General features: G+C 35.6%; 2 protein-coding genes across 2 annotated transcripts; both read right to left on the minus strand.

The window, feature by feature from the left end:
- Positions 1-4,162: 4,162 nt before the first annotated feature.
- LOC144545732 (uncharacterized) lies at positions 4,163-9,504 on the minus strand. Its single transcript, XM_078294279.1, has 3 exons — positions 9,013-9,504; positions 5,788-8,036; positions 4,163-4,643 (listed from the first exon to the last, which is right to left on the minus strand). Exons 1-3 carry the CDS (start codon positions 9,358-9,360, stop codon positions 4,445-4,447), a joined length of 2,796 nt encoding a protein of 931 aa, XP_078150405.1. The 5' UTR covers positions 9,361-9,504; the 3' UTR covers positions 4,163-4,444.
- A 2,343-nt stretch (positions 9,505-11,847) lies between these two features.
- LOC144545428 (anthocyanidin 3-O-glucosyltransferase 7-like) lies at positions 11,848-14,240 on the minus strand. The gene is made up of 2 exons (XM_078294004.1): positions 13,735-14,240; positions 11,848-12,857 (listed from the first exon to the last, which is right to left on the minus strand). Exons 1-2 carry the CDS (start codon positions 14,207-14,209, stop codon positions 11,980-11,982), a joined length of 1,353 nt encoding a protein of 450 aa, XP_078150130.1. The 5' UTR covers positions 14,210-14,240; the 3' UTR covers positions 11,848-11,979.
- Between the last annotated feature and the right edge of the window lie 8,282 nt (positions 14,241-22,522).

The raw sequence follows: 22,522 nt of genomic DNA on the forward strand, positions 1-22,522 counted from the left end.
CCCCACTTCAACTACAGGTACAGGTTGTTGTACCATATAAATACAGATCTTATATAATTTAATAATTAATATTTTAGAAATTATATTGTATTTACTGACAGCTACTTGGATATTGCTATATAAGCCACTACAATTTTATTTTTAGAATTATAGAATATATATGAACAAAAATTATAAAATAAGAATAATAGTTTGAAGTTAATTTGATAGATTTTTAAGTTAAACTTATAAAAGAATTCCACAAATTTAAGAACACCCTAGTTCATGGAAACTGAAAATGCAATTTTTGCGAAGGAAATTAAGAGGATGGAGTTCAAATGTTCGAGGTGAAAAACAAAGAATTAAGTCTAGTTTACTTCATAAAATAGATGTTTACGAACAACATTTGGATGGCCATATACTTTCCGATGTTGAAATTGACGATTGGCGATTTTGTCAATTTGAGTTACATAAAATCTATTTGGAAGAGGAAAAATATTGGCAACAAAGATCTAGATTGAAATGGTTTCTTGAGGGTGACCTTAATACTAAGTTTTTTCATGTAACTGCTTCTTCTAGAAAGAGGAAAAATACTATTAGTTGTTTAGAAATTGATGGTGTGATGGTCTTTGATCAGTCAGTTATTTTAAAACACATTACTGATTATTATATTAGTCTTATGGGTTCCTCTTCCACTAGACTGATTACATTACAGTCTAATTTATGGTCAGATTCTGAAAATTTATCTTTAGCACAAAGTAGTTCTTTAGAAATTCCCTTTACTTTCGAGGAGATTAAACAAGTAGTCTTTGAATGTAACTCATCTAAAGCACCTGGTCCAGATGGTATGTCTTTCTTATTTTATCAAAAATTTTGGGATGTTATTAAGGATGATTTAGTTAAAATTTTTAATGCTTTCTTCAAACATGAGTTGGATGTCTCTAAATTTAATTTAGCTACCATTTGTTTAATTCCTAAGAAATGTGATGCCATTACAGTTAAGAACTTTCGACCCATTAGTTTAATAAATTGTAGTTATAAGATTATTACCAAATTATTAGCTAATCGAATTGCATTGGTTATGGATACTATTATTGATCCTTCTCAGACTGCTTATATTAAGGGTAGGTTTATTCTTGATAATGTTGTCGTTGCACATGAAGTATTGCATCATGTAAAGATTAAAAAACAGAAGGGGGTTTTGTTCAAACTAGATTTTGAGAAGGCTTTTGATCATGTTAATTGGGATTTTCTATTTGAAGTGATGCATGCTAGGGGTTTTGGTCATCGATTTATTACATGGATTAGATTAACTTTAGAAGGCAGTAGAACATGTGTTAATTTAAATGGTACTTTAGGCCCTTATTTTTCTTGTAAGAGGGGGGTTAGACAGGGTGACCCACTATCCCCTTTCCTTTTTATTCTAGTTACTGATGTTTTAAATAAGATTCTACAAAGGGCAAAAGTAGGAGGATATATCGAGGGCTTAGGAAACTTTCCGAATTTTGGAAATATTTTGAATTTACATTTTGCGGATGATACTTTGTTGTTCCTTAAAGCTGACAAGGCCATCTTGAATTATATTAAATGGCTTTTATTAGCTTTTGAGAATGTTTCAGGTCTTAAGATCAATTTTGAGAAAAGTGAGATGTATCCTCTCAATTTATCTATATCGGAATGTGATGATTTATCTTCTGTGTTAGGATGTAAAGTAGTTAATCTTCCGCTTACTTATTTAGGTGTTCCAATCAATAATAAGTCTCTTACGGATATAGATTGGCAACTTTTAATTGATAAAATTGAAAAAAGACTTCAAAGTTGGAAGGGCTCTTTATTATCTTTAGGAGGTCGAGTTACTCTTTTAAATTCAGTTTTGTCAGCGATTCCTTTATATTGGATGTCTATCTATAGATTACCCGCAAAAATTAGGCATAAAATAGATAAGATTAGAAGGAAATTTTTATGGCATGGGGGTAATTCTACTAGGAAAAAATATTCTTTGGTTGCATGGAATGCAGTATGTAAGAGTAACGACCAAGGTGGTCTTGGTATCTTAGATCTGAAAATTATGAATAAGGCTCTTCTAGCCAAGTGGTGGATAAGATTCCATGACAATTCCATTACTGGTATATGGAAAGATATTCTTCACTGTAAATATGGTTTTAGAACTACCCCTTTTGTATGTTCTCCTTTTTGGAGATCTATTCTCAAAGATCATGCGGTAATTAATTTAGGCCTTAATAAAGAAATAGGTAATGGTAGAACAACTGCGTTTTGGTTAGACAGATGGTTTACTGAACATGCTTTGCAACATTTATATCCCAATTTGTTTTCAATTGTTTATAATAGGTTTATTTCTGTGGCAAATGCTTTTACTAACTCCTTCTTACAATTGTCTTTTAAGAGACAACTTACGGGTATTTACTTAGTAGAATGGAATGCTTTGCAATTTCTTTTTCAACATTTTACTTTATCAGATCAGCTAGAGGATAAGCTTATATGGCGTTGGTCTAAGGACGATAATTTTACTGTTCATTCTTTTTATAAGTGGTTGGAATATGGGGGAATACCAAATCAAGAGTATTCAACCATTTGGAAATCTCATATGCCTTTGAAAATAAAAATTTTTTTATGGTTGGTTCGAAGGGACAAAATACTTACCAAACTCAATTTAGCCGCTAAAGGGTGGCAAGGGGATACTACGTGTGTTTTTTGTGATCAACAAGAGAGCACTGATCATTTGTTCACTCAATGCTCTTTTATTAGATTAATTTGGATTTGGATTGCAAATCATAACAATTTTGTTTATAATTGTCATACTTTAGATGAATTATGGTTGATTGATGCTTCTATCCCTTTAAAAGATAGACTATTAGTTGAATTATTGAGAGGGGCTGTTTTATGGATTATTTGGTTGGAACGAAATAGATTATGCTTTAATGATAGTTCTCCATGTTCTATTAGGGTTATTGGTACTAAGATTATTTCTCTTACTCAATTTTGGTGTAAATCTAGAGGGGACAATTCTTTCTTTAAATTAAATCTCATAATGCCTTTTGATGTTAAGGATCTCCCAGATCTCATTCTGTTGGAGGAAGAAGAACGACGTCCCGATACGACCCAAGTGATGGACCTTCCGTTGTCCCTGTCTCAGGACACACCAGTGGGAGATATGCAGGATTTTGGCAATGGCAACCCTCCATCTCCAATGTTTGGAGAAGAGGAGGAGGATGAAGACCTTTTAGATATGTAGTACCTAGTTTTTTGTGTGCATGTTATGTTGTTTAGATATTTTCTTAGGTTGCTGCCTTATGTTTTGTGCATGTTATTATGTTTTTGCTACTTTCTCACGTTGCTACTTTTGTTTTGACCTGTTTGTAAACCACATTTGATTTTGGTACCAATTTTAGGTACCAGATCGATTGTTCTAAGGATTCTGATTTCAATGAAATCGGTGGTATATACCACTATTTTTCAAAAAAGAACACCCTAGTTCTACTTCTACTTCTACTTCTACTCTAAAATGTGCTTGGAGAAGATTCTGCAAATTGTTAACCCTACTCCTACTCGTGTTTAAAATCTCGAGTTTCTACAAGAACCACGTGTAATTTTTTAATCTGTCAGACAAAAACTGAGCGCTCATTCGCTCTTATCTCAAGAAATATCTTTAATTATCTCGTGCTGTTGAAAATCCCACCAACCAGCTGGCCTCAACAGAACAGCAATTACTTCAGACTTTCCCTCTCAATTTAACTCGTGATGGTGAAATTCAAACAACTGCATCAAGTGCAATTATTTACAATTTTTTTTTTTCAATTTATCCATTTTTCATTTATTTCATGTACCGACTCCTCCTTTCTTACTGGTGGGTGGCTATATTTATATTTTCTCCTTGTATCTTTCTTCTATTTAATTTAATTTTGTGAAGTTAATTAAAACAAAATAAAATATATTAAAAAGATTTGCGCAATAAGAAAAAAGAAAGAACATAAATGAGAACGGTAACTGGACAAAACACATCACAAGTCACAACACAGCGTTTCAAAGGGAAATACTTCAATTTTGGCAATTTTGGCTCCAATTTGGATTACTAATATGCTTATCTATGCCAAACGCATCACAACATTAAATCATCCAGTTTCACAAAACTGCACTCATGTTATTCCATGATGAAACAGAAAGCTTCTGGGAAACAAGTTGAATATATATCACTACTCTTACATATTCAAAAACATTATTACAAGCATACTGTCAAAATTTAAAACCCCCTTTACAGAACTAACAAGAAAGATATAAAGTATGCCAAAAACCACATGCAGTTGAATTCACAAAAAGACCCAAAACCCTAAAGTTTACAAAAACAAAAGAACAAAAAGTTCTAAAACCACATTTCAGTGGGACTCACGTCCAAAAAGTTGAAATAAAAAAAATGATTCAACTTAATAGCAGACTCAATTACACAAGATTACTTTGAGCGGGGCTCGCCTGGAATCGAAAGTTCATCCTTTAGCATAAATGATAGGTCGCCCATTTGAGACAAGAACTTTTGGACATCGCTTGTATTTTCAGGTTTTGAATTCACAGTTGAATTTGAGGTTGGATTCAATATATTATTGCTTGGTGTTGACAAAACAGAGAGAGGATCTGAATGCACTCCATTTAATCTGCATTGGAAGATGGGAAAGATTAAAAATTAGGCTTTGACAAATAATATTCAAGAGCAAACACATCCATTGTCATTCTAACTTCAAAAGTAAATGTTTTAAACAGCATATGTGTTCATTTTTGGGACCATGCTTGCAAGATCCAGTACCATCCTATGTTTAATGTTTTTCCCCTTTGACTTGTAACGATTGCAAATAAAAACAAATTCAGATGTTTTCTAAAAACAATTTTAAGAGCGACAGAAGAGATATTCTAACAGAAACAGATATGCAATTTATTTCACAGTAATTTGTTTTCCCATGTCGGCTTCCAAATATATGTGTTGGCTTTCAAATTTACGTGATTATAGACCAAAATCATATGACAAGAATTAATTTAAGAATTCTGATTATTTATTTTTGCTCAACTCCCTACTATTTATACAAGTTCTGTTATTTTGCAATTTTACAGATAATTATAAAAAATGTTGAGTGATAGTTCAAGCATCAGAACTAAATGTGCCTCATGCAAATATGATACAATATTCAGTTTAAATTGCTAATATTTTGTTTATTTACTAATGACTTTAGTTAGATTTTCCATTAAAGTTCCAACAAAAATGTCAAAAAGGCCTCAGCTGGATTCATATCCTCTGAGGTAACAGAATATTTCTGTTTGAATCACGTCTGTCCGATCAGAATCCAGACCAATCCGTCCTGAGGTGGAACGCAATGAACCGCTTTAATAGTCGTGCAAATTCTGATTGGACAGTCCATAATCAAACAGAAATATTTTGTTACCTTGGGGGATACAAATTCGACTTAGCTGCTTAACAAAGAGGAATTTTAATCACCAGAGGTAATAGAATATTTCTGTTTGAATCTGGACCATCCAATAACGATCTGCACAACTATTAAAGCGGGCCCGTGCACTCCACCTCGGGCCGGATTGGCTCAGATCTCGATCAGATGGCCGTAATCCCCAACAGAAATATTCTATTACCTCAGAAGATATGCGTTCAACAAAGAGGCCAATATAAGAAAACTTTTGTCTGGTTGATAATAGAACAGTATACCACAGTAGTATAGTACCATAGCTTAGCATTACTAGGCCTCATGGGTACCAAAATCTCAGAATGCAATTTAATATTTTCCAATCTTTTACCTGTCAAAATTTACATGGTCTGTTGTGGCCACAGATGAACTCGACTTAATGAAATCCCCGAAATCAATATCTTGGGCATTGTACGGTACCCGTGCTGCCACATGACCAGTACTTGTAATATCTTCCCAATCATCTGCCAAGCTCTTACTCTCAGATCTCTTTACATCATTCATACCAGTGAAATTCAACCAGCCATCAGACGTACCGTTGTTCTCAACCTTAATTTCGGGACTCCCCTTTAATCCACCAGATCCAATAAAATCTAACCAATCCTCGGATTTCTTTTCAATTAGATTAGACATTGGCTTCACTGATTGACTTGAGCCAGTGAAACCTTGCCAATCGGCAAACAAGTCATCGGGCTCTTTATTTTCCATTTTCAATTTTTCAGATTTAGTTTCTGTGGGCCCGGAAAATCCTGAAAAATCCAACCAATTGTCTGACGAGCCTTCATCATTACTGTTAATTTTCACCCCTTGAATTGAAACTGTCCCATTTACTTGAATTGGGCGCATAAAATCCAGCAAATCATCAGATAAGGTGGTATTTCCATTACTAGATACATTATTTGTTACCTCTCCACTGACACTAGTAGACCACAAATCAATACTACCACTATCTTTCTTTGATTCAGCACCACCAATAGGCCACACATTAAAAATTTCAGAAGAATTTCCAATAGAAGGTTCATTTTTCTCTCCTGCATCTGGTAACCCACTTTCAACTGCACTTGAACTGGTGAAATCTTTCCAATCATCAAATGAATCATCATCATCTCCATTTAATGTTCCAATGTTATCAGATGGTTCTCCTGTGGTGCTTTTTGGTAACGGGTCATCTGATATAGGTTTAGCATTTTCTCCATCATCTAGTAACCTGGCTTGAACTGCATTTGAATCAGTAAAATCTTTCCAATCATCAAAAGAGTCATTGAATTCGACATGCATTTCTGTATTAGATGATCCAATTTCATCCAATGTTAATTGGTCCTGTGAACTTGGTTGGGTTTTCTCTTCTGGACCCAAGAACCCAATTTGACCTACTACTGATCCTGTGAAATCATCAAAAGGATCACCCACATCAGCACTTAATGTTACCATATTGTCGGGTTCTTCTAGATTTTTTAGATTCAAAGGGTCCCAAGAAGTGGTTTTGGGTATTTCTTCCAGGCCCGATGAACTGCTTTGACCTAGACCAGATCCAGCAAAATCATTCCATTCATCAAAGGAGTCAACATCAGCATGTGATGTTTCGGTATGAGCCACCTCATTTTCCATGTTTACAGTAAATAAGTCACCAGAAAAGGGTGCAGTTTTTTCTTCAGGTACCAATAGTCCATTTTCGGTTACACCTGGTCCAGTAAAATTCTTCCATTCATGGAACAAATCATCTTCATGATTTAATGGTTCTAAATTCTTTAGAGGTACCTGTTCTGGTAAGCCTGATTCAGGTTTAACTCCTGCACCCGATAACCCCTCTTCGCCTACTGCTGAGCTAGTAAAAGCTTTCCAATCATCAAACAAGTCTTCCTCATCAGCATTTAGTGACTCTCTGTTCTCTATTGGAAAATTATCTTTTGAACTGGTTTTGGCATCTTCTTCCGGATCCACTTGATCTAAGCCTGAGTAGGCGGCATCTTGTGAATCAAACTCACTATGATCTAAACCTGAGCTAGCAACATCTTTTGAATCAAACAAGTTATCACCTTCAGCTTTTACTGGTTCTCTGTTCTCTACTGAAGGTCCAGCTTTTTCTACTGAATCAGACATGTTCTGAGTAGCCCTTAAACCAGCAAAATCTTGCCATTCATCAAATTCCTCATCAGCTTGAGTTTCAATTTCAGAAACCTCCTTTTTTAGGTTGGTCTTTGGCAAATTTTCTATCTTGACAGGTATGGAAGGCTTAACGGGCTGAGACCCAAAATCAGGTTCCCACTTGGCAAAAGAACTCATCACACTTGTCTTATTTCCAGCGGGCACTTGATGTTGGGTACTTTTTGTATCTTTATTTTGAGGTGTCTCTTTCTTGGTTTCTTTAAAAACTGCATCAAGGTCAATTCCTGAGAGATTTATGTCATATGTGGTGGGACCAGGTTTGCCTTTTGTCTCGGTTTCAGTATCAGTAGCACTTGCAGAAATCGGAGAGAATACAAGTTTCAAGTTCAAAAGGTCAGATAATATCATGCTAGCCTTAGGTGGGGCCCGCTCTTTGTTTAGTTCAGTCGATTCAGGATCTAAGTTAACAGCTTCCTGCATGAGAATAAACGTTTGTCAGAAAAAGGCTAAGAATTACATTTCTCTGCTCAATCAAGGAAGTTATCAGATCTCTGATTTCATAATAACCGTTTGTAAGTTCCACAAAGTATTGTTACATCAGTTCCACACAACACTAGCACTGTAGTTCACAATCCTTAAATAATTCCAGATAAATACAAAACAAACTCAAGAAGAACATAATAAGACTTCAAAATGAATTCCTGTTGTTACCAATCTATGACGTTTCAAGTTTCAACAACTTACGAATCAACATCAGGTACATACGCCAGTGGCATACATGATTGGTATTGAAAACATGGTACAACTTTTGCCAATTGCCATGGGGTTACCACTTACCAGAAGGCACAAGGTGCACTTGATGGTTGGTGCAATTTGATAGGTTATGAACTACTGAAAAAGAAAGTGACCATTCACAATCTCAGTATTACATTACAGTCAACATAAAAATGTAGACATTTGTAGACTAAGCTAACTAGTGGATTTTGTTTCTTAGATAATATGAAGAAGCCAAACAAAAAGTATATTCTTTTGAAGCAGTATATTAAAACTTGTAAGCAAATCTGATTGACTGGTCTCTTTAATTAGAAAAATACCCCAAGTAAAAAGACAAAATAACCTTTTTCTTTTGGTTTTAATAATGGAGCATAAATGTCTTCTGCACACTGCTAATATAAACACTTCATGTACATAAATATTTACTTGTTCACACTTTCCATAAACTATGAAGAGCTAAACTTGCATTTGATATGTTATATGTAGTTTCTAGATCGAAATACTTGTGCCTCGTATCATAATCAGCTAAGAGAATGTACAGCCTCCAAATTCAGCTGGTAAAATACACTAAAAGACAAATTTCCAAGTTGAAGACCTGGCCTAATTCATGACTTAAACAGTAATTATTCTAAGCGAAGTAAGAAAAAAAGTATCCCAAAAATAAAAATTAACTCACAGTTCCATCAAAGCCGAGGGATTGGAGCAGCAGCTTGTACGCATTAGTACCAGCAAAGGAGATCTGACGCGGCGCCCCTTCTCCTCCCTTGAACCCCTGACCACAGTACACACACAAACCGGAGACTTCACCACAGAAAAGGCCCCCACGGCACCGGCCACAACGGGCAGAGGGATCAAGGGAGGGATCGAGAGAGGCAACGGCATCCTGGATCGAAGCCAGTGGAGGTGGCGCGGGAGAAGTGGAGGAATGAGTGGAGAGGTGAGTGGAGGGAAGGGAGAAGGTGTCTCGGATAGAGATCTGGAGCTGGCGGATGAGAGCGGTGGGAACGACGGAGTCGAGAGACATTGTTGAGTGCTGTTAGCCTGTTACTCTTCTCTTCTCTTCTCTTCTCCCGGTTTTCTTCTCCCGGTTTGGTTTAATTGGGGTTAATTAGGACGTTAGGTAAGGAAAGAAATGGGATTGATTCTACTTTCACGATTTCTCCGGTTTAATTGTTAAATGGTCGGCGACCAAGGACGGAAGGAAGGAAGGAAGGAATTCAGGAGATGTTAATTAAAGAAACCCATTTGTTGCAAAATTATTAAGTAGGAAATTTAATTTATCCAGACATTTAATATATTTATCCCACAAGTTTAATCTACCTAAATACATGAACTTTGAGTGCATATTCTTACGGTACCGTACGGGGTGAGGTTAGCTCCAAGTCAAGTCTAATTTTATACGGACCAGTCTCAAATGTACAGTATCCTAAATAAAATTTATACCAAATTGAAATAAACGATTCAGATTCTACTCTTCAAAATATGGTAGCTGATCATCGGGCTGAAATTTGATCTCATGACTAACACGCACGCCATAACTTATTCACATTTTACTGTTTCTGTCAGAGAGCTTGAGCTTGATGGCTCCGGAGCTAAATTAAGAATTATTTTCTTCTTTCACTGGAGTTACGTTTATGGCCCGTCAATTCTTTCCTTCTTTCCCATTAATTTGGACTCAGTTAAGCCTACAGAATGTACCTTTTTTTTCTTTTGTGGCTTGCTAAATTAGTACATATATAAACTCCAAGTCCAACCTCACAATTTTAATTAAGGGGGAATTTCATATATTCCCCTCAAAAACCTTGAAATTGCGTATTTCCCCCTCTAAAATTCATAATATCATATTTACCCTTCTAAAAATCAAATACTCACAAATTTATCCAATTTATTAATTTTTTTAATAAAACTCATTTAAAATTTATAAATTACCCATTTTACTCTTTTTCCCTCTTTATTTTTTCTCCTTTCTCTTTGTTCCCACATAAATACCAGAAACCTTATCTTTCCTACTTTGACAGTTATCTAGTGATCTTGAATGAGGCAGAGTCAGAATATTTTCAAATTAAAGGCTGTCATTATATATATGCTTCATGACTTTAAGTTTCAAAGCGAAAATTAACTAAAAGACAGTATAGAATTTGAATAACTTTTTTCTTTTTTTATACACAGCCCGTAGGCTTTACAATTATTATTCTATATCAAAATTTGATAATGTAGCTCCGTTTCTATTCCACTGGTACATCCGTCCCTTATTTGCCAGTTGATGGGCAATTCTAACTTTTGCATTTTCCCTATTGCAATATAGCATACCCCTGACAGCTTACCACTCTTTTCTTTTACCTTAAACCAAGCTTGCCAAATGCCAAATGCCAAATGCCATATAAGATCTCCAATACTGTATGTCAGGACAAACTGCATTAATTGAATGCAAAGTTTCGTTTGAAATCAGATAATACAAAACCTACTCCATTTGCATGCCTTGCCAGCAATTCGCATCTCCCAAGAAATGCCTAACTGGAATTAACAGCATCAACAGCCCTTGAAACCCTTTCAATCAACACTCCATTTTTTTCCAGGTATAAACCGATACCAGCTTCCCCCATCTATGAGCCATCCACAAAACATTGATATGAATCCACTGGTATTTAAATACCTGGCAGCTGTTGCACCTGTTGGTGTGAATGTGTGATTATATTGAATTAATTATTCTCTACGAGGCTGTCACGATCCGAGCAAGAACTGATCAATTTAGAGCTGTCTAGGCGTCATGCAGAGGGAGACGAAGGCTCGGTCCGGACTGATCTGTCACTGACATGGCAAGACAGATGGCGCCCCGTAAAGCATTCAAGCAATCCATTTCACCATTTCTTAATTTTCTTGTACCATTAGGATCGTCTATGTAAGGGGAATAGATATGTACTATTAGATTAGACTAATATTGTGTAATTTTCCTGTTTAACCTAAACTTGGCTTTGTGGCCATTTTGTATATGGGAGCTTCAGTATTAGAGATTATATTTGATTGTTTTTTTCTTTGTTCAATTCACGTGTTCTTGTGCTTTGCTGTGTCAGGACGCATCAGAGACTTTTAAGATTGTTGAACTTTGAAAAGGCTATATGCCTTCTATATGCCTTGTACATCGTCATAGTTTTTTTTTTTTTTTTTTTTTTTTTTTTTTTTTTTTTTTTTTTTTTTTTTTTTAGTGAAACGCCGGGGCATTGATTATTATTAAATAAAGGTAACATCAAATAGAGTTCAAAAGCTAAAAACAAAATTAAAACCCTACTACAGAATCAAAGTAGAAGAGAGGGGCAATGGTAAGGAGCTTGGAATTTCTAGAATTTATCTGGGAACAAAGGGAAAGGAGAAAAAGAAAAGAGGGAGAAAGGGTAAAATAAGTAATTTATAAATTGAAGATGAGTTTTATTAGAAAAATCAATACATTGGGTAAATTTGTGAGTTTTTGAAATTTAGAAGGGTAAATATGATATTTTGAACTTTAGAAGGGGAAATATGTAATTTCAAGGTTTTTGAGGGAGATATATGAAATTTCCCCTTTAATTAATTTCTAATTTTCTACCATTACCAATATCGATCATCAAATCTCAAACTTAAAACTCAACATTAATTAATAAAATTAACATCAACATACAATCTTCATCAACCTCTTGAGATTGTTCCGAGTGCTTCCGTGTTGGGTTAACGCATTATTCGCCATATCCTTGAGCTCTTGAGCCTTATCTCGCATATTTCTCCCCTCTTCCCCTTTGAGCACCACCTCAAGCACCTTAACAACCCCTTCCTCTGTAAAAATTCCTCCATCTAACAGAATTCCAATCTTCCATACATGCCAGATTGCTTTCGCATTTACCAGTTGTTCAGCAAAGAACGGCCTACAAAGGATTGGAACGCCTGCAGCAATACTTTCCATCACCGAGTTCCACCCGCAATGACAAACAAATACACCTACTGCTTTATGTCCAAGTACACTGTTTTGTGGGGCCCACGGAACAATTTTCCCTTTTGCCGTCTCATTCATCCTGTCAATAAACCCTGAGGGAAGGAGGGATTGTGCATTTTCTTTTAGAGACCAAATGAATGATGCCCCGCTTGCTTCTAAGCCATTGGCAAGTGAGGTAAGCTCTGATGGAGAAATAGTTACAATTGTGCCTAAGCTGATGTAAGCCACGGTAGCCCGTTCGTATTGGTCAAGCCATGAGATACAACCATAGGGGTCACTTGCTTGCTCGATTTCGGATGAATTTAGGAGGTGGAAGGGACCCACCGGTAAATAGTTAGTGAACTTTTGTGTAAAATACGATTCGACAGTCGGGTCAAGTCCTTGGATCATGTTTAGCACGATCACATCTGAGTTGAGGAGGCGATGGGCCATTTGATAAAGCATGGTGGAGAAGGGGGAATTGAGATCCCCCACAATGATGCCATGTGGAAGATCACTTGCTAGGTGGTTAGAAAGGCCCGGGACAAAGTTTATCTTCTTGTCGCCATAGGATTTGATGGCTGAATATATATATATATATATATATGCAACAAATTAGATCAGGCTCAAATGCTTCACAATTTCATTATTTGATTCATAATATATTTTATAATATGCTCTTATTGAAAGTTTGAAAATTGATCCGATCCACTATAAGATCCACACGCTCCGCTTCAATATTAATCGTGCGAATCAAACATGCACAAATCTTGAAGTGGATCGGACGGCAGCTAGCAGAGTCCATCAAACTCAATTTTTTTTTTTAGTTGACATCGAACTCAAATTAATACAAAAGGTTAAGTTGGTACTTCACCGGTTGATATACCATTGTATTAATTAATATAATGTCCCCTCCAAATGAAATATGATTTTATGCTAATTAAGTTCAATCTCAATGGCATGCATTAATTAATTGTAATAGTACGGCTCAGATCTAAGGGATCTCTTCTTGTTTTACTATATATATATAACATATTAACTTGCAAATAAAGTCAAAATTGAAATACTATATATATTAAGGATCAACTATAAGTACTTAATTATTATAAATTAAAAATTGAAGTTGACACAACTTCCAATGTTTTGTCAACAATTAATTCGTAATAAATTAATTGAGCTAACATGATTTTGCATATTATTTTATAAATTAAACCTAACATTAATTAGCATCTCATTGGTATAATTATATATTAATGGCCTAATAATCATGCATAGATATGAATGCAGTTGCAGAGGCTAAGAATTATAAACAAAACCCCCAATTTTAATTATATACATTATTACTGAGTTATATATATACATTAATTGTTATGAAAACAAGTATATATGCAGAATATATATAAGAAATAATAATATAAATGCAATTAAGGGTAATTAATTCAACAAATAAGGCATCACCTTCATCTCCAACTCCGACGATTTTCCTTATGAGATCAGTGTGCAGGTGCGCTGACAATGCCTGGGGCCCACCGGTCCAGACTGGGACCCATTTCACCCCAATCTCACTCGCCACATCACCGGCCATCCAGAGAAATGCATCGCTTATCACACAACTCACCTTACAACCCACTTCAACCTCTGCTTCTTTCAATCCCATTCTGAGACTCTCCTGAAACGACTTGAGGAACATCCCAATTTGCTCCTCAATGTTTGCTGGCAGTGAGGGATCGGTTATGCCATCAGAGATAGGGACGAAAGATATGTTGGGGAGGCACGGCCGGGGAAGGGAGGCGAGAGAGCGGCTGGTGGTGAGGAAAGAGAAATGAGAGGAGGAGGAGAGAGAGGCGAGAGCGGTTGTGAGATAGAAGAGAGGGGCTGAGTGTGTGCCGTATGGGAATGCCGCCGCGGCAATGTGAGATTGAGGAGAAGCCATGGATGGCGAGGGAAGAGGAAGGAATGAATGAATGAATGAATGAATGAATGAGGGTTTAATTTGGTGAGATGGTTTGAGAATTACAAGGGAGCTCGATCGGTTCGGTTTTATGGTTTTAGTAAGTAATGGGTGGTATCGATGATCGATCGGTTATCATTTTGATGTTTAATTAATTAATTGTTGTCGGATCATATTTATGAGGTATTGGTATTGGTATTGGTATTGCCTTGCCGTATTGGGTACATTTGTTGCTATCCTATCATAAATGAATCTGTTTGAGCCGGATCATGATTCGGTGCAGATATATATATATGGCGTTGCATGGTACATTGGTACGAACGCAGAACGCTTAGGCCGATGAATCTCATATTCTCAGTCATATGCATGCATGTGAATCAACTACCCTTCACCTTCACTTCTTCTGACGCACCGGCACCGGCACCGGCACCGGCACCTTCTTTTTGCTGAATTTATTTTTGCGGGGTCTTCTGTGGTCTAATCTCTGTACTTTAGTATGTGGCTCTAGATTGGTCCCCTAACCCCTATTGCCTTTAGAGTTCAGACTTCAGAGTGCAATTAATGGTGGTCAGGACTCAGGACTCAGGCCTCACGCGTAGTGTTTGGGTGTCAGTGGGTAATTGGGTTTTCTGTTACTTTTGTTTGTGTTTGCTCTCTGTAGAAGATAAGATATAAGATACTTGTTTTGGCTCTAACCATAGTGACAAATTAATTATTCGGGTTCGGTTCGGCGAGATAAAAAATTCATGATTCGGAAATAATTCGGATATAATTTGGAAATGATTCGGAATTATTTGGATCAAAAATCTCAGTCCTGCAAGGAAGCAAAAAAAATAAAAAATAAAAATAATTGTTCTTGAAAAAATTCGGAAAAAATTTGTGAATTATTCGTAAAATTCGGAAAAAGTTTGTAAATTCGCAAATTATTCTGATTTAATTCGGTCAAAGTTCGGTCAACTAAATAATTCGGCTTTCGGTTCGACATCACCCAAAAAATAAATTAAACGGATATAAGTCAAGTATCTTGTCACTATAGTTATAACTTGGAACTTGGAATACTATTGTCTATTGGTGAAATGGTGATGCATATTGTGTAACATTATTACGAGGTGCTTTAGTTTTTTGCGTTTCTTTATTAGGTACTTTTTTGGGAGGTTGATTGGGTTAGCTTTTTTTTTTTTTGGTCTTTTCGGTTTACTTCTTGTTGTTAGCTGGTTGCATGGTTCTATTATTATTTTTTTCTCTTCTGCTTTAATGTTTTTTAATAGTGAACAGTGCTACTATATTAGATGCTGTTAATTACCGGATAGAACTTACATATTATTCTGTTAATTTTCGTGCGGAAGTGAATCTTGCGATCGGAGCAGTATCACTAGTTCTGCAAGGAATCACAAGCTGAAGCCGGAAGCCCTGCGTTTTCCACGACCTAAAACCTTCAAGCCTTAACATAGTACTTATTGGTGCTCTCTATCTTTTCTCTCTATTTTTGGCAGTCACTATTCATACGTTTTTCTTTTGATGGATTGAGAGAGAGATATATGGATGGTTTATATAAAACCAATGCACCTATTCATAAAGGGTTTGCACCTCTTCAGAAAGGGTCTGCACATTTTCATAACGGGTCAGCATCTCTTCATAACGGGTCAGGTTTTGGATTCGGGTTTCCCATAACGGGCGTACCAATTAATAAATCCAACATCTCTCACTCGCACAAAATGGGATATCCGCTATAAACTAAGAGAACGTAATCTTTTATCTCTGTTAAAATTCATACAAGAAAATAGGCCGTGACCAGCATATTTTAATTTGAGAGCATATGTTGTTATCCAACTGTTAGATATGTATAACAACATCTAAGTAGAGTAAATATGCAGTACCACAGATCATCAAGTCACATTTTTTAAGTATTACATGATCTCTTTTATGTATTGATACAACTATACTTATATATTCACAATTATGTTACATAAACATAATTGGTGCACCAGTGAATATAACTTAATGTAACACTCAAATGATCTTTTTCTTTTATCTATAATCTCTTCATTCCAAATCAATTGCTATCCAGATATGTTTCATTGGATCGCATCATTCATGATCATTGGCAACATTCCAAAATAACTAATTGAAAATAAACTTCAAGTATTTAGTAAAAAATCGAAGAGTACTATGAGATCTTTTTAATCTCACGGGTCTCACACAACAAAGAAGAAGAGATCATATCTTATGTTACCCTGTTGGTTAATTGCACATATGGTATGAAACATATGTTACGATATTATTCTCCATTTCTTATGGAGCGTATGTCTAAACTAAAATCTAATACCGTACAAGTGATAGTTCAGATATACACAATATCTAACTTAAGTCCACAACTCTAGTTATCATATAAATCCAATAACAGGACTCCCACTTGGCATAAGACATTTAAAGTGAATAGTGGGTATTTCACCTTCGGTCATAACAGTATATTCATATGACCTCATCTTGATTCTCTATCAAGGCGATATATATATTTTTAAGCACTTGCTCTCACATTTTGTATCATATCTAGCTTAAAATCAATCTCATTTCTATGTTATATTAAAACATAGAAGCGATTGTCTGTGTAAGAAGTAGGGGTGTTCAAACGGTTCGGTTTATTTGGTTTTAAGCCGAACTGAGAAAATTCGGTTTAAATGGTTTGGTTTTTCGGTTTAAATGGATCGGTTCGGTTCGGTTCGTTTTTGCATGTAATTTGATTTATCTTGTTCGGTTCGGTTCTTAAAATTTTGAAATTGGTTGAACCGAATCGTCCGGTTCTCTTTAATAAAACTGCATATTCTTTTCCCATCTCCCAACTCTTTTTTTTCTTTTTCCTGTCTCCCGACTCCTCTCTTTTTTTTCTTTCTTTCTCCCCATCTTTCTTCTTCAAACCTAATGTCTACTCCACTATTCTCTCCTCTCTTCGATGGAAAACTCTTCTCTCCTCTCTTCGACGGAAAACTCTTCTCTCCTCTCTTCGACGGAAAACTCTTCTAGCAGCATAGAGATCGTCGGATGACTGATGAACCATAATTTAACGCATTAATTGACATATGATTAAGCCCAAAACTAGTCCTAATTACCTTGTTTTATTTTATTTTATTTATCATTTCGTTCAAATTTAGTTAATGTTAGTCAAGACAAAAGATACTGCGCAAGTTGTTAATTATTGCAGAACTGGAGCACGAAACCGTACGATTTGCATGTGCACAAAAGATCCAAGCCGAATGGAGAAACAAATGGAGGAAATAATCTTTTCTATATGAATTAAATCATTTTGATTTGGCTGATTCACCTGAGGCAGATTCGGCTTTCCAAATATGAATTGAGGTGTGCATGGTTGGCTGACAAATACGAATTGATTTGTTTCCAAAAATTGGAAGGGAGCAAATGGGGATATAATTGGCGCTGGTTACCAGAGGGCGGCTCATCTTTCATTTGAGCATTTTTTTTATCTTGGTCTTGTTACTGGGAGTTTTGGGGGAGTTCGGCCAGAGAAACGGAAATCAAAAGGAGCCAAAACAGAAGCAGGTCAGAGGCGAAATTGAAGGAAGAAAGAGGGCTGTACTTGATTAAGGGAGTTCTTAAATCTTCTTTTTCTTTTATTTTTCTGATCTCAATGGAATTGAATATGACTTGTGTTTGTGTTGAAATTATGCTTGGCTAAACATTTTATCTAGGGATATGGGAGTAACTTGATACTTTAGTTATGTTAATTTAATTGTTTGAATTTTATTTGTGGTTGTGATATTGATTTGTTTGTGAGTGCTTGCTTGGTTTGTTTAATTATTTCTTATTTTATTAAGGGATCCGCTAATATTAAATTGAGACCGAAAGGAGAAATTTATATTAGAAGTACTTTTTAAAATAGTCATAGTTATACAAATAATATTAGGTAAATTTGGTGATGGACCGAAAGGAGAAATTAAATTGCTAGAACGACATAAACGAACTTAAGTACTCGGAGCTACGAAAGTAGTCCAAAAGGCTTTTGGGGAAAAACACGGGTTATCAAATAGCTTAATGGGTTTAGATTAAAACTGGTAAGCCACGAACGTAGGAGACCTATTTAATCTAGATACGGTGCGAAGCCACGAAAGTGGATAAACATCTACTTTAGGATAACACCCCCTCAATAATTGCAACCCAAATATTATAAAAACAATTAGAAATACATAATCAAAGGTATCATAGTGAAACCATAACCCTAGATATCCATTCTCTCTGATTTTTCTCGTTATTTACTGTTTCTGGAGTTCAATCTGCATTATGTTGCATTTAGATAATTCAATCTGCATTCTGTCTGGAATTCAGGCTGAGTTTCTGGAATTTAGTCTGCATTAGTTTATAATTCATTCTGCATTTAGTTAATTCATCCAGCATTTTTATAATTTAGTTTAAAAGAAAACCACTCAATATTTGCTTGTCTAGATTACTGAAAACCGAAAGACCAGTACTTGCATTACCTCTCTGTGGTTCGATACCCAAATTACTAAGCGATAAGGTCATGCGCTTGTGACCAAATTGTATTAGGATTAGGGATTAAATTGATAAGCTACCAAAATCTCATCAATGACTTCGCTTGTTTCCACAAAGTCGTTCTCGTCTGGAATTACCTCCGCCTATTCTCTGATTTCGACTAAAAAGTTGATTTTGAGGGCTCGTCGTTTTAATTAATACCAAAATTGAGCTATGGTGCTCATTCTTCTCCTATTTCTCATGATCTGTACTAAATCTGATTCAAATTTGTTGTTGATTTTCTTGCTTGAGTCATTTAATTTGGGAGTGGCTCAAATTAATTTCCTTTTGAGGTTTTTTTGCCGTATTTCTTAGTTGTATTCTTTGAATTACTGTCAAATGCATTGTCAAATGCCTTGTAAAGCAAAATTTTCTAATTATAAGGTTTTTGGTTGGTGTATTAAGTTTTGATTTTTGAGAACATTCGGTTCAACAAATCAAATCGAAGTTTCGGTTTAAATGGTTCGGTTTTAATTCGGTTTTCTATTTTAGTTCGGTCGGTTCGGTTGGATTTTCAAACTTCGGTTTGGTTATTTTAGTTCGGTTTAAACCGAACCGACCGTTTGAACACCTCTAGTGAGAAGGCCAATCAACTGTCTGACATACCTTTCATTTTATATCTCATGTGTTATGCTAAATATATTGGTATTAAATAATTTGTAACAATTATAACATAAATGAATAAGAAAATAACATTTATTGCATTTATCTCACAAATACAAATATACATAATATACTGTTCAATCAAAAATATAATTATAATCTACGTAACCCTATAGACTTAACATGGCCAATAAACACATCTCTAGGTATTGCCTTTGTAAAAGGATCTGCCATCATTTTGTGTGTAGATATGTACTGCATGCAAACTTGCTTTCTCGCCACCATGTCTCTAACGAAGTTATACTTAGTACCAACACTGAGTTAGTTTCATTCTCATCGAAACCCAAGTGATTCAAAAATCTTTTAAGCCAAACTGCTTCTTGTACTGCTGCTGAAAATGCTACAAATTCAGCTTCCATTGTGGATAAGGATATGCAACTCTGTTTCTTACTACTCCAAGAGATAGCTCCATTACTAAGTAAGAAAACATAGCATGAGGTAGATTTTCTTTTATCTAAATCTCCTCCCCAATCAGCATCTGCGTAACCCATGAGTTGTAGATTTTCTCCTTGGAAACATAATGAATAATCTGCAGTACCTTTCAGATATCTAAGTATTCTTTTTACTGCTTTTCAATGGGACTGTCCTGGATTGGCTTGATATCTACTCACCATCCCAACGACGAAACTGATATCCGGCCTAGTATATATCATAGCATACATGAGGTTGCTAACAATACTTGAGTAAGGAACTTTTTTCATTTGTGATTTTTCATCTGGAGTCTTTGGACACATTTCTTAAACTAAGACCTTCGCCTTTTGCTATAGGAGTATCAATGGGTTTACAGTCTTGCAAATGAAAATTTTCAAGTACTTTCTTGATGTAATGCTCTTGCGATAGAGCTAACATCTTCTTGGAACGATCTCTTTCAATCTTCACTCCAATAATGTATGTTGCTTGACCCATATCGTTCATATCAAAAATGGAGGATAACCATTCTTTAATAATTTGTACATACTCTTTATTGTTACTAGCCAACAGTATGTCATCCACATAAAGCAATAGAATCACAAATTTGTCTTTGGATTTTTTGACATACACACAGTGGTCTTCATCAATCATTTCGAAATCAAATGATATGATTGCTTGATGAAACCGAATGTACCATTGTCTGGAAGATTGCTTGAGACCATAAATGGATCTCAACAATTTGCACACTTTGTGCTCTTGTCCTTCGGCAACAAAACTGATAGGTTGTTCCATATGTATCTCTTCTTCCAGATTGCCATTTAGAAACGCAGTTTTAACATCCATTTGATGCAATTCCAAATCTAAATTGGCAACGATAGCTAGTATCAATCGTATGGAAGTAAATCTTTTAACAAGAGAGAAAATCTCTTCGTAGTCTATCCCTTCTTGCTGTGTATACCCCTTAGCAACAAGATGTGCCTTATACCTCTCAATCGAGCCGTCAGCTAGACGCTTAATCTTGAGAACCATTTGTTCCCAATTGCCTTGCGTCCTTCAGGGAGATCAACTAATTCCCAAACATTATTTGATCTCATTGACTTCATTTCTTCTTCCATTGCTTTCATCAATTACTTTCATCCATTTCTCTTTAGCAGGACAAGTGAGAGCCTCTCGAATATTTCTTGGCTCTTCTTCATCTTGCATGACAATCATGTAAGATTCATTTTCGTCGATTGGAAAATAACGTTTAGGAACTCTAGCACGATTGTTATGCCTAATTTGTGATTGTGCTGAACTTGGCTCAGCATCATCTACTGACTTGCTCCCACTTGGATGAGATACTGTTGGAGGTTCAGGAATATGCACCAAACGATTTGCAACAATCAAATCATCTTGCTTCTCTACTTCATATAAAGAAAATTCTTGACCTATCTCACCCTTTCTTGGAAATTCATTTTCCAAGAAAATGACATCTCAGGACTCAAATTATGTTACACTCCCATTTGATTGTTCACCAATAAACATATAACCTTTGGAATGTTCAGAGTATCATATAAATATACTCTTTTTACCTCGTGGACCCAATTTACCATGTTGATGAGACGAATGATGAACAAAGGCAGCGCATCCCCAAGGTCTCATATTACTAAGATCTGGTTTTCTATTAGTCCAAAGTTCATAAGGAGTTGAAGAAACAAATTTAGAATATAGGTAGTAGTCAATAATGCATCACCCCAAAAATTGATTGGCAAATTTGCTTGAGCCATCATTGACCTAACCATTTCCAAAAGAGTCTGATTTCTCCTTTCAGCCACTCTGTTTTGCTGTGGAGTATATGGTATGGTTAGTTTCCTTAGTATTTATTTTTCTTCGCACATTTGTTTGAACTCATCAGACAAATATTTGCGACCGCGATCCGTTCTTAAGGCCTTAACCTTTATGTCTAATTGATTTTCACATAAAGTTATAAATTTCATGAAACATGCGAGAGCTTCAGATTTATGAGAGATCAAATAAACGTGACCATATTATGTATAATCGTCAATGAAAGTGATAAAGTATCTACCTCCATGTCATGCCCTCACATTCATTGGTCCACAAATGTCTGAATGAATTAATTGCAACGGAAATTCAGATCTGGTTCCTGTTCGAAATGGTTTTCTTGTCATTTTTCCTTTTAAACAATTTTCACATGTTGGTAGACTAACCTTTTCAATCTGGCCTAACATGCCTTCTTTGGCTAATCTATCAATTTGTTGTTGTCCAATATGGCCTAATCTCATATGCCATATATTCACATCAACATTTTCATCAGCATATGATGTAATTAAAGAAAAATGGTTATTAGAAGAAGTCATTATATAATAACATCCAGAATAATAAAATCATTCGATACATATCCATAACCATAACACTCATCATCCAGATACAACTTAATACCAGTGCCACACATGTTCAAAGTAAATCCAAATCTAAGAAGAACAACTACAGATACAAGATTTCGTCGAATGTCAGGTGCAAAGAGAACATCATGTAAGAGGAGGGTTCGACCATCACGCATATCCAACTTGCATGTGCCTATACCCTTGACTGGTACACGAGAGTTGTTTCCTACATAAAGCCATTTTGAATCTTACGGAATTCGACGAAAATCCACAAACAAGTCACGGTCTTTGGCTA

This window comes from Carex rostrata, chromosome 28 (assembly GCF_964058835.1).
Source record: "Carex rostrata chromosome 28, lpCarRost1.2, whole genome shotgun sequence".
Taxonomy (NCBI): domain Eukaryota; kingdom Viridiplantae; phylum Streptophyta; class Magnoliopsida; order Poales; family Cyperaceae; genus Carex; species Carex rostrata.